General features: G+C 36.5%; 1 protein-coding gene across 3 annotated transcripts in view; it reads right to left on the reverse strand.

Annotated features, from left to right (window-relative positions):
• Nucleotides 1-17328, reverse strand: part of xxylt1 (xyloside xylosyltransferase 1) — a 45521-nt gene that overhangs the window by 18350 nt on the left and 9843 nt on the right. For 2 of the 3 annotated variants that reach the window (XM_051912002.1, XM_051912001.1), the window contains exons 3-4: nucleotides 14715-14862; nucleotides 3054-3186 (exon numbers count right to left, since the gene is read on the reverse strand). In XM_051912002.1, coding sequence (XP_051767962.1) covers nucleotides 3054-3186; nucleotides 14715-14862 — 281 coding nt within the window. Of the gene's footprint in view, nucleotides 1-3053; nucleotides 3187-14714; nucleotides 14863-15084; nucleotides 15207-17328 lie in introns of those variants that run through there. The other variant, XM_051912003.1, reaches the window with a different exon arrangement.

Below are 17328 nucleotides of genomic sequence, written 5' to 3' on the forward strand. Positions count from 1 at the left end.
AGTTTACTTCCCAGATCCTCTACAAAATAATAAATACACAGATGAATAATGTAATGACAAAACATGATGAAATGTTAGATTTCAAAATGCTTGTATGGATGAATGAAAACAATAGCGACCTTATAACACCAGGTAAGGAAAGGTCACATCTATCAATATCACTCTTTAATTGACACCACTCTCTGAAATACTTGATTCTGATTTGTCGAATGCAACATTCTGAAGTAAAATATAATATAATCGTTCAAAGCAACCAACTACAACTCCCTACAGAGTAACCTGTGAGCCGATGTGAGACGTAGGATGTAGGAGCAGCATAAGCTTTGACGCCTCTTGCGATTTAATCAAATTATGCTGTGCAACAAACTCAAGCCCCTCTTCTCTTATATCAAAATCATTTCTGTTTAAAACTTCTCATTTTAGACTCCTAATTTGTGACCAGTGTTTTGTTTTGCTCAATCCTCTGCACTTAAGCGTTTGTCATTACGTCAGGGGTCACGCTTCCACCACAAATCTGTGTGTACGGTGTCTGTCCGAAGCTAGTTATTATAGTTTTATGTAAGTTTTAAATAAGGATTTTTTTTTTTTTTTTTTTACAAAAACCCATCACTTCACTTCAGGAGTTTATTAACCCCCTGGAGCCGTGTAGAGTACTTTTACGATGGATGGATGCACTTTTTTTTTTTTTTTGCTTAAAAATTGGGCCCCCCATTCACTGCCATTATAAAGCTTTGAAGAGCCAGGACATTTTTAAGTATGTCTCTGACTGTGTTCATCTGAAAGAAGAAAGCCATATACACCTAGGATGGCTTGAAGATGAGTAAATCATATTTTTCAATTTTGGGTGAACTAACCCTATAAAGGTACAGTTCATCCCCAAATTGCTCCAGCGTGCTGTTTGATTGACAGCTCTAGGGAGCGTTCTTTGATCACTTTCTATATATAATTTAATCACCGTTTAAATAACAGATTATTTTCATCCTACTAAGAGAAATAATGTGAAGTTGACCGTTTAGTTGATTTACTGACACATAGACAAAGAACATCTGACTGTACATGAATCATTACATATCAGATCAGGCATTAGAATGAACACAGTTACTTACATGTTGTTGCATTACTGTCAAATCCATATCGTAAAAGTCTGTTTGCAAAGCCTGCGCCAAAATGCGATTGATTTACCAAAGATCTCACAGTGAAATGTACTGAATACAAATAAATAATGCTCAACTGAGACATTCACATTGTTGAAAATAAATAATAAAAGGTTTTCAATTTTGGTAAGTTATTATAATATATTGTGAATTATTATTTTAACAGAGATGTGCTTGCTAAAATTTGCTGTTGTTTTCTTATACGAAGGCCCTGACTGAAGTGAGACAGGTCTAATGGGAATGTAGGACAACAAGGGAATGGTGGTGACTACAGCGCCATCTAGTGTCATCCAGTGAACTGCTATAGTGCCTATATGTTCAATCGTGCGGGTCTTGACACCTTTCTGTTAAAGATCCTAGTAATTAAAGCTGTTTAATACATTAGTGCCTGTATAGGTGGACTGAAAGATTTATGAACTAGGAAAGTCTGTTTAAGCAAGGCCGCCTTGCTTCAAAGGAGACATAACATCATTGAATGGTTTCTGGGGGTTTTTAAGGCCACAACCCCCTTCCATCTCTCACACATACACAGAACCACACACACACACACACTAGTAGGAAGCAACCAGAAAAAGAAAAAAAAAAAAAAAAAAAAAAAAACAGCCTCCTTTGTGAATTCCTATCACCAATCTGAGCTTCCTCCTCATGTTTCGGTGGCCAAACACTGGAGCTAATTGAAACAGTTTCCTGAAAGCTCTAGTCACATGATGGCTTTTGGACAACACTGTGAAAAGGCTTCCACCTCTGTACGGTTCCAAATGTGTCCCAGTTTCATGTCCAGCTTGACTTTGCCAGGCCACAAGACAAACAGCATTGACCATTCCGACATTCTGTAAGGCATGCCGTGTGAACCAGGAGAACAGGTTGTCCAGTCTCTTTCAGGCTTTAACAGTAGAACTGTACAGTAGGACTGTGCTAGAGCTGCCAATGTCACCATTTTGCTAAACTTGGATGCAAAAAAAAAAAGACTGCACCTCTATTTCCTTTGGATGTTTGATGTATAGTTTTAGTACTTATTGCCAAACCAGTACTGATGATACCATGGTAAAGTCTATGGTAATACTATGAGATTTTGATATATACCATGGTACTACATGATCATGTACCATCATATTTACCATTGTACTACTATGGTACATATCCAAATTACCATGGTATTACCATGTAAAATACAAAACAATTTGGTATTTTTATTGTTTTTGGCATTTGAAATAAAGCTGAAATTAAATATAAATTACAATGAAAACATACACTTAAATGTAAATTAGAAATGTTGCCTTGACAACTAAAATTCAAGGTTAACATTTAAGTTGAAGTACTAAAATTACTACAACTAAAATTGAAATAAATGAAAGCTTAAGAGAAAAAAGCTAACTGATACAAATAACAAAAGCACAAAACAAAATGACTAAAACTAAAATTCATATGAAGCTGAAAATATAAAAAATAAAAGCAAATTCAAAATATTAATAAATACTATAATAATACAATATAAATAATACTAAAACAACAGGGGAATGCAACAACATTTTTTCATGTAATAGCTGATAACTAATAAATTACAGGTATTAAAATTCTATTTTGTCTAAATAAATTACATTATAATGTTGATTTTAGTGTTTTATTTTTACAGGATGAAAAATCATTATTCATGTTTAGATTTGATTTACATTTAACAACCATAAAATGTTAAAACTATCATTAAAACTATATGTATAAATATAAATCTCAAGCACTACCGATGCATTTAAAAAAAACATCTCAAACATCATAACTGATATGGTACCATAGCGCTTTTTTCATACTTTTTGGTATGAATGCACCAGATTTAGGTAGGGAACATAAATTTAAGAACAGTGAACCCAATCAAATGACTGTACATAGAGCTGTGGCAGATACCTGTAAACTGGCTGCATTTCACGTGCAATTCCAATGACGGCCTCAGAAGGGAAATGGTTAAACTCTTGGAAGAGGTCTCTGATGTTGCTTCTGAATTTGAGGTCCAGGTCCAACTGAACAATGCGCTTCAGTTCTGGGGGCAAAAGAAAGAGAATTATTAAGCAAATCTGTTTGAAATCAAAAAACACCAAAATAATCTCATCCTACAGGTTGTGAGCAGCGAGACATGCAGTCAGTATGGGACTTCATATTAATTTTTTGTGTGTACTAATGCAAAAAACAAGAATTAACAAATGATGGGACATGATCATCTGGAGGGCTTTTCTCACGTTGGATGGCCCCACGGTCTTCGTGTGAGCCCACTGGACAACAAAGCCCTCAAGACAACATTCTGGAAGCACTATTGTGGAGCAGAGGCAGTGCACACAATGACACACATTCGGAAAGCAAAACATAGGGGGCCCAAACTATGCTTGTTGTAATTAGAACAATGAGCAGAGAGCGGCCAGCCAGAGCTGTTTAGTCGGTCAGGCATTTCACACCGACGTCTCTCCAAACAAGCACCGGAAACTAGACGAATCAATATCAACGATCTCTGTGCTCCCCTCCAAACACACAGGCTGACTACAAAACACTTCATGAGCAATGATAAAACGAGGACAACTGCTGAATTTGTATGAAACAGGAAGCACATCTATAGTCTTCAGAGATAAAAACAAAATATAATTAGATTTTTTTAAATTGTCAAAATAATTCATCCCATCACAGTTTAATAAGCTGCTGTAGTAGGCAGGTGGAAGCAGATAATAGTAGTAATATTAACAGTATACTCTGGTCGAAAAATATATAATTTCTACTTGTAAAACGGTTAGTTCCTGTCCTTGATTCTGATTGGTCAATAGCTGTGTTTTATTCACAATAAAACACGGCTATGACCACTTCACCCAATGGTTCTGTGTATCACTACGCAACACCCTTAGCAACCACTCTTAGCAACGTAACTGTTTGTTCTCAATTGATATTGTTCATTGAAGCTTACTGTATTATGTAGAAGAGTGTTGTGAGAAAAAGATCGAGTGAGCGAGTTTATTACCTGCATTCAGATTTAGCATTTTCCTTCAGGTCAGTCCAATGTTCATAATAAAAAATCAGTTTAAATGTCTGATGTATTATCTTGTCTTTTTAACAGTTAAGGGGTTTTCCCGTGACTGACAGCGCTAGTCAAAGCATTTGTCAGTTGCGTCTTGTTCCGTGTTCACAACAATTCAATCTCTTCAATGTAAAAGTCTTCGCTACTGACTGACACACTCATAAAGACAGTCTTTGCCACCATCTAATGGCGTAATAATGTAACTTCCGTTGCTGTTCACGGTCAGAGACTATTTTTTCAGGCGGAAGGAAGGCTTTTAGTAAGAGTTTACTTCATGAAAGTTGCATTGATACATATTTTTGGCTTTAATATTTGTATTGTGTGGTAACCGTTTCATAAAAGCAATAAGGTACTCGAAGCTAGTGCTGTATCATGAATAAGTCATGGCTGAAGGGGTTGCAGGCACTCCGCGTCGCCTCATGTCTAACAACGCCCTTCAGCCGTGACTTATTCACGATACAGCACAGCCTCTCGTACCTTATTGCTTACTTAGACTACTGTTCAAAAGTTTGGTGGTCATTAAGATTATTTTTAATTGATACTTCTATTCCACAAGGATGCATCAAATTGATCATATGCAACAGTAAAGACATTTATAATGTTGCAATCAATTTATATTTCAAGAAAATGCTGTACTTTTGAACTTTCTATTCATCAAATGATCGCGAAAAAGAATGCATCAAGATTTCCTCAAAAATTTTAAGCTGCACAACTGTTTTCAACACTGATAATAATAAGAAGTGTTTATTGAGTAGCAAATGAGCATATCAGAATGATTTCTGAAGGATCATGTGACACTGAAGACTGGAGTAATGATGCTGAAAATTCAGCTTTTCCATCACAGGAATAAATTACATTTTACAGAAAATTATGGGGGGAAAAAATTCACAATATTGCTATTTTTAATGTATTTTAAATAATGCAGCCTTGGTGCAATGTGAACTAACATGAACAAAGATTAATAAATGCTGTAAAAATTTTAGTTCTACTGTATTTTGCTAATGCGCTAATGTTAACAAATTTGGTTTTACCAAAATTATCTTTTTAACACAGTACATTATATTGTTTTGATGTGATTTCATTTAAATCATCATGTGACTTAATTTTCTTGAGCGATATTAAACACAACAACAAAAACAGGCAGTGTAGATTTATAATATCAGTCATGATATCGCTTATTTGCCATAATAAAAAGTTACCAGCTACTGTCACCAACAATAATTTCAATAACAACGCATTGCAGTTGTAAACAGTTAGCATTGTGATTCAGTTTGGTGCCACAAGTTGCCTCAAATTGAACGGGGACAATTTTTGCCATCCAAAACTGAGAGTTCTGTCAAACGTCCAAAAATAAAACCCCTGCGTCACAGTACACCACATCAAAAGAGGAACAATCGCTTTGGGCAGGATGAGCCACAGAGGCTTGATGTGAACCCGTGGGCATGTCAGCAATAGGTTAAAACGCGCCTTTGAAGCATTAACGACTGTACTAATTCATCTCATTGGGCCTCTACGGCCTGAAGCGATAAAGACTTTCAAGAAATGGGTCCACGTGGAGTTCACCAGCTCCATCATGGCCTTGGGTGTTGGAAACATGCCTATGGAGCCTTATAAACAATTTCTAGTTTAGTTTTAGTTTTAGAGATTCAACTAAGACATTTCCCAGCACGTTTTCAGCCAAGGGAACACACATTGGCTCATACTCAAAAATAGCCTGGTCATCTAAATGACCAGGGGCGCCGAAGCTTGACACACTTTTAAAAAAAGTGGCTGTGTTTTACAGATGTAAAACTTTTGTACTAGCTTTTAACAGCATCATCTTGGGAAATATCTGCATCTTTCAGGTTTTCACTTCCTTTTAGATATAATCCCGCAGCAAATGTACTGCATATTCACAATTTGAAGCCATATTAAAGTGGTTAACGATCCCCAGGGATGGTAATCTGCTTTATCAATTGGTCCTAATGTATGGAGCAGGTGGAATTCCATCTGTTTTTCGTGGATTATGGCTTTGATGCTTTCCTCTGTGAAAACAACAGTAAGTGATATAGGCTGATATAGGTCAACCTCATTATGAGATTAAAACCCGGCCTTATCTGGCCACTATCTATCAGAAAAAAAAACACAAGAAAAATATCTCAAAGGGAAAAAGGATAAACGCAGTGGCAATGCAGTGGTTAAAAACTGGTATTAAAGACAACGCCCTATAAAAATGTAACCTTTTCATTCTGACCATAATTCCTTAGTAGTTAATTCTACTGTAAAGATGAGTCAAATGGCACATGATGTTTATAATGTAGTTACACAACAGTCTGACTGCATTTGATAAAAAAATATCTGGGATATCTTTGGATGTCTTAGGTCATCTTTGTTCTTCAAAGCATATGACAGAATTTACTAGTTGTTCAAAGGCCTTTTGAATTTCAGTGTTGACAAATCACTTTGATTTGGTTTGTTTGAGATATATATATATATATATAATATATATATATATATATATATATATTATATATACACATACACATACACACACACACACATAAATATGTATATGTATATATATATTAGGGATGCACCGATACCATTTTTAAGGACAGAGTATGAGTACCGATATTTTTTTTCCTGGCACTCGCCGATACCGATACCGATGACTATACATTTATTAATATATCTCTTTTTTCTTTTTCCTTTTTTTGGTGATGTTGCAGTTTTCCAAGCACAACACAGTGAGACTAATGAATGTAGGACAACTTCTTTATTATTACACTAATGAAAAAAAGTAATAGCCTAATTTTTATGTGCTTGTCACAAACTTAAACAAAAATTTCAGGTGTCCAACAACCTTCAAAAGGCATAATTACCAACATATATAATTGTTGTTATATAAAAAGAAATTTACAAACAAATTACAAACAATACAACAAATACTATAGATACAAATTAAATAAACTTGTTTTTCAGATACAGTAGGTTTATTTACTATGTATACATTTATTTAACATATTTTGTTGTTTTATTAACATTAATGACAAATATTTAATTAGGCTATGGTCCCTTTAAGACCGAATCCATGGATACTGGTACATGTCCTGTTTTCACCCAAATGTTTACGTCCACTTAAGCCATAACCGACTGTATTTACATGAGATACTCCACACAATGGACATTTTGACAACTATGTGTGCATTTGACCATTCAGGCGCAAGGAGAACTGATCGCGCACAAGAAAGAGAGAGAGCGCTTCTGGTCTGTGTCATTCAGCGCGATTCCGCCTATCCCGCCTTCACTAATCGATAACGATTGTGATTGAAAGCATGCAGTTCACAATGTGTGTGTTGTCATCATTAATTCTGAAGTATTTCCACACCCCTGAGGCTGACATTGTTTCTGCTGCGGCCGTCGGTGTCTCTGTGCATGGGAAATTCTGTCAGTTACGTCACGTGAGGTATCAGTCTTTTTTTTTTTTTTTTGGTATCGGAGGTATTTATACGAGTACAAGTACATGAGCTTGGTATCGGGCCCGATACCTAATATATATATATATATATATATATATATATATAACAAAATAGAACATGATAAAGTAACAAATAATAATGCTACTTTTTTGTCGATCACATGCTTTTAATGCAGTGTTGCTATTGTAAACTAAAAAAAAATATTAAAATTGTTTTAGTTTATTGAAATAAATCTGAAATAATATATAAATATTAGGGGAAATACTTGATGAAAATTTGAAATATTGCCTTGGCAGCTAACTAAAGTAAAATAAGTTGAAGTGATAGAATTCTTACTAAACTAAAACTGAAATAAAACATAAAATTAAAGCTAAATAGCAAAATAAAAATGGCAAAAAGCACATAAGATATTAATACAAATTCAAATGAAAACTGAAAATATAAAAATAAAATACTATACTTGTATATAAATATTATTAAAATATGCCTGTGTTGTCACACCAGATAGCCCAACCACATTGAAATGTCACTGGACCAAAGTACCTTAGAAGTAATCATGGGTGAGGGAAAAAAAATTGCAGAAGTTTAGAATCAGATATTTCACAACCATGAAAAGCAAGAAAAAATTGGAAGTAAATTCAACGTATGTGCTCTAAGTTTTACACTCTTCAGCTGCAGTACGGGTAATGATTGCTAGTAGTTTGCAATCAGAGAGGTTCTGATTGGCAGATCTATTTTGTGACTGACTGCAATGTGTCACCTCATTCTTGCGAATGATTGCTCTTCACTGGAATCTTGTCATGTTGTGTCCGGTTAGTACACAGCTATAGCAACCCGTGTTAAAATCTCCAATAGATCAATGAAAGCAACAACATGATTAGGTATAAACATATTATGATCTACCTTTTGATGTTCCATCTTATCCATTTACCAGCAGACACAATAAAAACAACTGCTAAAAAAAAAAAAAAAAAAAAACTCAAAAAAAGCAGACTTTGTTGACAAAACAGTACTCTGTGAAAATGCTGAAAGAGTCTTAAAACAAGGGCTTTCTGTTCCCTCACGAGCTACCGAACACATGGCACTTCTTCACAATAAAAGTAGGTTTATAGCCATTTGAAACAAGGGCCAATTATTTTCACAGCTCCTGTTGTCACTTAGACTAAGCAGTTAATATACCAGCCCACCTCCAGGTGCAATGTTCCTTTAATGAACAGCCAAATCCCCCACAGCAATATGACAGAACATAAAACTAGAACATTTATTTTTAAAAATCACAGGGCATGTGCTTCTTTTCCCTCCCACTAATGTTTCAGAAGAACAAACCAACCATCATTATGGACTGAGCACCTAATCTTGCTCATTTAGACCCAAAGAAATTCTAATTTCCTCATTGGGCCAGTGGTCTTCCAGGGATCATGGTCTAGAGTGAGGCTGATGGTGTCAGTCTCCTCCTCAGGGCTCACTTATTCAGCCTCTCAGCAAGCCAGTATTGACCGCACTGTTGGTAGACTCGATGACCGGAATAAGCCTGGCGGGAGAGACGAGTCATGCAAGCAGACAGACCTCCTCCGGACGTATTGAGAAATCAGAGTAATCAGGACGGAATTCCTCGAGGTGGGTTTGAGCAGTCAGTCAGTGGGTCAAAAGTGAATTTAAAAACACTGTTAAAGGAATAATTCACCCTTACGTAGTTCCAAGCCAATAAACTGTTTTTTTTTTTTTTTTCCCCCGGTAGCGAACAGCTGAGCTCACTATGAACTACAACTGTATGGAAAAGACCCACAAGAAAATTAGTCGAAAGTTTAGAACAACAGGGTGAAAATTAGCCTAAGTTAGAATTACTACACAGCAAATACAATGCAGAGGAGTATGCAGCAAAACAAAATGAAAATGAAGATGACAAAGAACTATAGTAGAATTCCATCAGAGGAAACTTACATATGATTGTGTTGAGTTTAATTATATAAAAAAAAAAAAAAAAAAAAAAATCTCTGATGAAAAAAAATGGAAGCACTTAAAGGATTAGTTCACTTTCAAATGAAAATTAGCCCAAGCTTTACTCACCCTCAAGCCATCCTAGGTGTATATGACTTTCTTCTTTCTAATGAACACAATCTGAGATATATTAATAAATATCCTGACGCATCTGAGCTTTATAATGGCAGTGATAGGGATCAACAAGTATAAGTTGAAGAAAGTGCTTCCATCCACATCCATCCATCATAAATATGTGCTCCACGCAGCTCCAGGGGGTTAATAAAGGCCTTCTGAAACGAAGCGATGTGTTTGTGGATGGATGTGGATGGAAGCACTTTCTTCAGCTCATTCTCGTGACCCCAGTTCACTGCCATTATAAAGCTCGGATGCTTCAGGATATTTATTAAAATATCTTCGATTGTGTTCATCAGAAAGAAGAAAGTCATATACACCTAGGATGGCTTGAGGGTGAGTAAAGTGGGTAATTTTCATTTGAAAGTGAACTAATCCTTTAACATGGTTAACAAACCTGCACATTTTTACAGTATTTATTAATCTAGGTTAATGTTAATTGAATATTAATATTATATACAGTTGCAAGAAAAAGTATGTGAACCACTTGCAGAATCTATGAAAATGTGCAAAATTTTAACAAAATAAGAGAGATCATACAAAATGCATGTTATTTTTTATTTAGTACTGTCCTGAGTAAGATATTTTACATAAAAGATTTTGCTGTAGACCAAAAAATGTAGCATCTTGCAATTTTTCATTTCATTGGTAATATTTTAAAGTGTAAAATATTACCAATGAAATGAAAAATTCCAAGATGCTACATTTTTTGGTCTACAGCAAAATGTCTGAAGTGAAAAACAAATGTAAATTTGTATCAATGCACATAAGTGTCTAAACTTTCTGAATGTGCATTTCTTATACAGTTCACAAAAAGAAATGTATTCAATTGCGAGGACTTGACTCAACATAGAGAGTATTCATACACACACCTGGATCATTTCCATTTCAATGACCTGCGGGAGAACAATAAAGTGAGCCGACTTACTTCCTGTCACCTGCATGTTGTTTGTCTCACATGGAAATTCTAAACATTTATAAAAAATAAAAAAAAAATCCAAGGGGATTTCTTCCCACACTCTCAAATCTGCTTCTTAGCCTTCCACACACAAACAAACGCACATCACTTTGACCTCATGTTTTAGCACCTCTGCAGATATGAATGGCCCAATCGCAAAATCACATGCTCTACACAACCCACTGAATCAAACTGGAAAGTAAACAACTCAGGGGGGCAAATAAGGTGCACATACAAGCCCGGCCACAGGTGCCCCCTCACCTCTGGTCAACCCCCTCACCCAGCCCCAGAGTGGGCGCCCTGATTTTAGTTTGTCAGGCAGTACTGCCCTGGGAAGATCTCCCACTCAGAAGTCCGAGATGTGGAGTGGATGGGAATAGGCTGTTTGACCCACCCATCCCATCCCATCCCACCCCACCAGACACGGCTCCCCCAAAAATTGTACGTGCCCCCTCACCTTATGCGCTCTGGCGCTGACCCTGTTAAAGTCAGACACTACAAAAGAACACATTTAAAGAGCACTGACTTACAATGAAACTAAACATGTCAACAAAAACCCGCTATTGAGCAACAAGCTCTATTTCCAAACCTTCAACTTCCAAATAATTTCACATATGAATTATGTCTCACTGTGAGAATTGACTAAATCGCCACAAAGAGATTTGCCAACAAATCGACCCAAACATCCCTGCAGGCCTTACTAATGTGCCAGCAGCTGTTTTCAGTGAATCCGAGTTCACAGAATGTGCATTCATTGTAAACTTTCCATTTCCCAGGGTCCACAAGGTTCTCAGTGTTACATGTTGTTGTTGGTTCAGACTTTGTGTTTTCCACAGGTGCCATCTGACATCTTTAGGGCATTCTGGTGCAGCACTGACAGAGGTGAGTGAACTCATGCATAGTGTCTTTAAAGGTTACTGCCCAAAGAAACACAACAACTCCAGAACAACAAGGTGAACAAAAGGAGAGACTGTAGGTTATATTATTTTACATTATAAAAATTACTTACATTTTTGACACTTAAAATGCTTAAAACAATTTCCATTTAATAATTGCTAACACTTTCACCTTTCATTGAGTAAAAATGGACAACAGACTTTTTGAAAATGAATGCTTTCCCAAGATGGTAATGCATTCATGCTGTGAAAGTGAAGTGTGGCCAAGTACGCTGTCTCATACTCGGAATTTGTGCTCTGCATTTCACCCATCTAAGTGCACACACACACACACAGTATTGAACACACACACACCCAGAGCAGTGGGCAGCCATTTTTGCTGCGGCACCCAGGGAGCGATTGGGGGTTAGGTGCCTTGCTCATGGGCACCTCAGTTGTGGGAAATAAAAGTGGAAGAGAACACTGTTTATTCACTCCCCCGCCTACATTTCCTGCCGGTACTGAGGCTGAAACCCACGACCTTCAGGTTACGAGTCCAACTCGATAAACCATTAGGCCACAACATGCATTACAGCTCCCTGCATTGCTAATTGCTAAACAAACTTTAGTTCCCTTGACAAGAATTTTTAAGTTCAAAGACTACCTGTTACTCATTAGATGTACAAAAGTATTTAAGTTGACTTCAATTGGAGTGAATTAGTTGTGTTAACTTAAGTTGAATGTGATAGGTTGGCTTATATTTTCAAGTTTGGTCAACTTTTTTTTTTTTTTTTTTTTTTTACACACCTGGATAATTTCCATTTCAATGACCTGTGGGAGAACAATGAAGTGAGCTGACCTTCTTCCTGCCAACCTACAAATTGTGAGTTTATATCACAATTCTGAGGGAAAAAAGTCAGAATCACGGGATATAAATTCGAAATTCTGAGGAAAAAAGACAGAATAACGAATATATCTCACAATTCTTTTTTTCCAGAATTGTGAGACATAAACACGGATTTGAGAGAAAAAAGTCAGAATTGTGAGATATAAACTCGAAATTAACTTTTTTTATTCTTTTATTCAGGTGGCTTCCACAGACTGCTATTGCAGAACTGTAATTTTCTGCCACCAGGTAGGCTCCACCCACAAAAAAGGTCATCGCTGTTTGCAAACACCCAAATGGTCTAGATTATTGGTGTTTCCTAATATGATACACTGTTTGAAGTTCCAAGAAATAAAGCAATGTCAGTATTCTGTGTCAAGCCTAAAAGGCTTTATCAAACACTCATAGTCCTTTTCCCTCTCATGGTATCATTGATTTCTTAGGCTGACAGAGGAGTCCAGGGATTTGCATTTAGTGTAGCAGTAAACTCATCTGGGCATTCACTCTGCATGCGAGTAGCAGAAGTGTCACAGAGGACGATCGACCCCCCCCCCCCCTCGTCCTCTCTGCCAAGCGCTGTGCCATGTGCCCGTTCAGCACCTGTGAGTGAGTCGGCACATCTGACACCACCAGCAGCCTCGTGTCCAAATACATTCACAGTCTGACTGATTGAGGGGAGCTTTCAGGATGGCCGAATGTACTGACCTTTAGATAACATGGTTAGAATGTGCAGCAGGAAGTGTGAAGAGGAAGTTTACATGAACACAGAATGTTCTGCAGCTGCCGCTTTTAAAATGGAAAAGTTGAGTCACAATATGGTTATGAAAAAGTGAGTTCGTCCTAATTTAATCAGTATAATAATTATGACAAACATACAGAATGCAACTTGTAAACATAAATTTAAAATGGTAAAAGTGAAGTAATTTATGTGACAGTAGCGTCACAAAGCAAAATTGCAAAAAAATAATGACTATTTTCTCTAACTTACACTACTGGAAGCCAACAGAGGCCATATATAAAAAAACAGAGACAGAAAGAACGAGCGATAGACAGAGCGAACGAATGAATGAACGAAAGACAGAATAAACAAACGATAGACAGAACGAACGAATGAACGAACGATAGACTGAACGAAGGAACGAACAATAGACAGAACAATGGAACGAACAATAGACAGAACGAACGAACAAACGAACGATAGACAGAACGAACGAACAAACGAACAATAGACAGAACGAACGAACAAACGAACCATAGACAGAACGAATGAACGAACCATAGACAGAACCAGTGAATGATAGACAGAACAATAGACAGAACGAACAATTGACAACGAACAGGCGATAGACAGAACAAACCATAGACAGAAGGAATGAACGAACGACAGACAGAACGAACGACAGACAGAAGGCACGAAGGATAGACAGAAGGCACGAAGGATAGACAGAAAGAATGAACGAACAAACAAATAAACGATAGACAGAACAAATGAACGAACGATAGACAGAACGAACGAATGAACAAACAAACGATAGACAACGAACAGACGATAGACAGAATGAACAAACCATAGACAGAAGGAATGAATGAACGATAGACAGATATACCTTGTTTTCAAGACAAATTAATATTAATAATAACAACAACAACAGCAACTGTTATTATTAATAGAATATAATTTTTGATTGCTTTTAGATGTTTTATTTATAACTTTTTTTCCCCTCAAGATTTAAAAAATAAAATAGACAAGTAGAAATTCATGGCCTTTATGTGGTTCCATGTTCGGAAATATTCCTGTAATTCCATATGGAGATGCTATGTTGCAGAAACTACACAATTTCTAACCTTTAGGTTTAGTTTAGTTCAGTTACTTTTATTGTCCACAAAGTGGAAATTTGTCCTCGGTTTTACCATCCAATATACATTTATGCATTTGGCAGGTGCTTTTATCTAAAGCAACTTCCAAAAGAGGAACAAAAGCAATTTGACAAAGAGCCAACAATATTCGTAATATACAATGCCTAGTTTATTACAACTAGTTAGGAAGCATGCTAGAGAAAGAGGTAAAGAGTGTTTGTTGGGCATTGGTTTAATGGTGTGGGTGGTTAAGTGCTTGTGGATGAGGACATCAACATAACATAACATTAAAAACAGCAAAACAAAAGTTTCAATAGCCTTTCCTGTGCCTATAAACAATGACAATGCCAAGTTACACATCTCACCTGCAGGCATGATGTGATGCATGGCCACCGACAGGAAGAAGATGGCGTCGCTGTAGTATGCGCCAGAACCTGCACTGAAGTGTTTCTGCATGGCTTCCACGATGGGGAATAATTTCTCTGTAAGGGCATCTACATTGTGAAACACCACCTGAAATAGACAACAGACAATATATGTGATAAATGAGGACATTTTTGTGACCCTAGTGACACTAACACTACATTTTTGTAAATTCGTGCAAGGGTGGACAGGACTGAGCTGTTTTTCTGCACTCTTTTGGCACGGAGATTTCATTCTCAGGTGTTCACTATTTGGCTCACTGAACCTTGACAGTCGTCTTTTACTTCTCCTTCCTTTGAAAACACACAATACCTGTGTTTGTCCGCAGTGCAATCGGCCCCTAATCCTGCTCTGCAATGCAAGGCTTTGGCGTCGACTCGACTCATGCAATCAGATAATGTGTATCTCTCGCTAGGTTGCACAAAAACGATTGAGGTGGAGGGGGGGGTGGGTGTTCAGTCATCACAGATTTCCCATTAAGGCTGATTCCAGGAGCATACTATATGTTTCTGCCATAGGATTAGCATTCCACCTTCAGTCTGGTGAAACAAAATCACTAATTCAGCACAAGCTCAGAAGATTCAAAGAACACAGTTGATATTGTAACAAACCAAGCATTTTAAAGTTTTGCCTCATTGGGAAATATGTGCAAAAGTACAGTCATACAAATATTTGTTGTATGTAGAGGCAGATTTTCTTTTAAAATTTCACACAACCCAAACTTTCTTCACCCTGTATCTTTGGACTCAAGAAATGCAAAATTCTGACAAATTTTGCCAATTGAAAGTTGACAATTGAAAAGCAACCATGTTCATTCACACAGACTCATTTGTTTTTCTCATTTCACCCTAAAAAGGTACATTCCAACAGCCCGATGGTGTCCTGCAAACTCGACTACACAAGATGGGGATTCCAAATAGAAGTAGAGAATCTGAATTCTCCATCTAAATTTAATGAATCCAAATGCCAAGTGAAGTGAACTTTGCAATTTCACAGTCATGGGTTTGATTTCCAGAGAATAAATAAACTGGTAACATACACTACTGTTCAAAAATTTGGGGTCAGTACTTTATTTTTAAAGAGAAAAAAAATAACTTTTATTCCGCAAGGACACATTAAATTGATCACAAATGACAGTGAATACATTCATAATGCTACAAAATATTTCCATTTCAAATAAATGTTCTCTGTTGCACAAAAATATTAAGAAACACAACCGTTTTCAACATTGATAAAAATAAGAAATGTTTCTTGATTTCTTGTTTCTATCTCGTTCTTGAGGCTTTTTGAGACTTCTATCAAAAACATTTTAAAAAATCTTACCAACCCCAAATGTTTGAAGGGGAGTTTACCTCGAAATGTAACCTAAGCTGCCTGCCTTGGATTAAAACATCTGCTGAATGTAATTGTAAATGCTTTAAAGCCACTGTTAAATAATGCAGAAGCATTAAGAAATAACAGAGAAAACAAAACATTTAGCTCATGAGAACTTGAAAGAGAACAGAACACTCATTTGAATTCATCCATTCACTTGAAAAGAACTAATAATTAGGAACAGAAACTACACCAGTAAGTGCTAGTTCATTTTATAGATGGAGCAACTGCTAAGACCAGCTATTTCTTCCAGGAATTCACATGAGATTCAGAGAGTAGCTGCATACAGAGCTCAGTTTTACCTCTATTACTAGAACATGAAGTGCAGTTTAATAATGACTGTGGTATTATTAAAGGCTTCTGGAAGTGTTAATGCTCATGAGAGCCTGCTGGTCATTTACAGTATGTGCTTCTGATTTTCCAAATAGTTCTGGAGGTGTGAATGTCTATATTAAAGTGAGACTGTATTTTTGAGACTGTATTACATTACTACTGACAATCTGAATGTTCTGTGAGGGACACAGAACTCAATGGGAATATGATTACCCTACCTAAACTAAAAAGCACCATGTCACAGTGATGGAATAAAATGGTATTACCATGGTAATTTAATTTGATATATTGTACTAAATGATTGCCATATTCTTGGTACCCCAATATACTTCATAGAATACCATATGGTACATAACCAAAATTACAAAACTATCAATCAACTACATTTATCAGCCAATGCTGTCAAACTGCAATTCAGAATGTAACACTGATTGTTCAAATCATCAACCGTTTACACACCTTCAGTTCCTCAAAGAGCTCAATAAACCATAATGACCTTTCTCCCCCCAGCACCAGCTGATGGGGCCGTCATCTCTTCCCAGAGAACACGTGTCTGATGAGTTCACACTGGATTCATCTCATCATGAGACTGTGTGGGAGTCTGTGAGCCCACAGTGATAGTGGAACTTTCCACGCTGTCTGTGTCAGTGCAGTAGTTTTGAGAGTGAGACAGGTTCAGTCTAAAGCCTATAAATTTTTTAGTGCTTTAAATAATACATTAACTGAAATACTATAAAAATCATTTAAAAAAAATTAAACTTATCTTATTTCAGCTAGTTGCCAAAGCAACATTTCTCATTTTCATTTAGTTTAACTTTATGTACTAAAATAACTAAAACTAAAACACTC

Source organism: Ctenopharyngodon idella, chromosome 11 (assembly GCF_019924925.1).
Source record: "Ctenopharyngodon idella isolate HZGC_01 chromosome 11, HZGC01, whole genome shotgun sequence".
Lineage (NCBI taxonomy): Eukaryota > Metazoa > Chordata > Actinopteri > Cypriniformes > Xenocyprididae > Ctenopharyngodon > Ctenopharyngodon idella.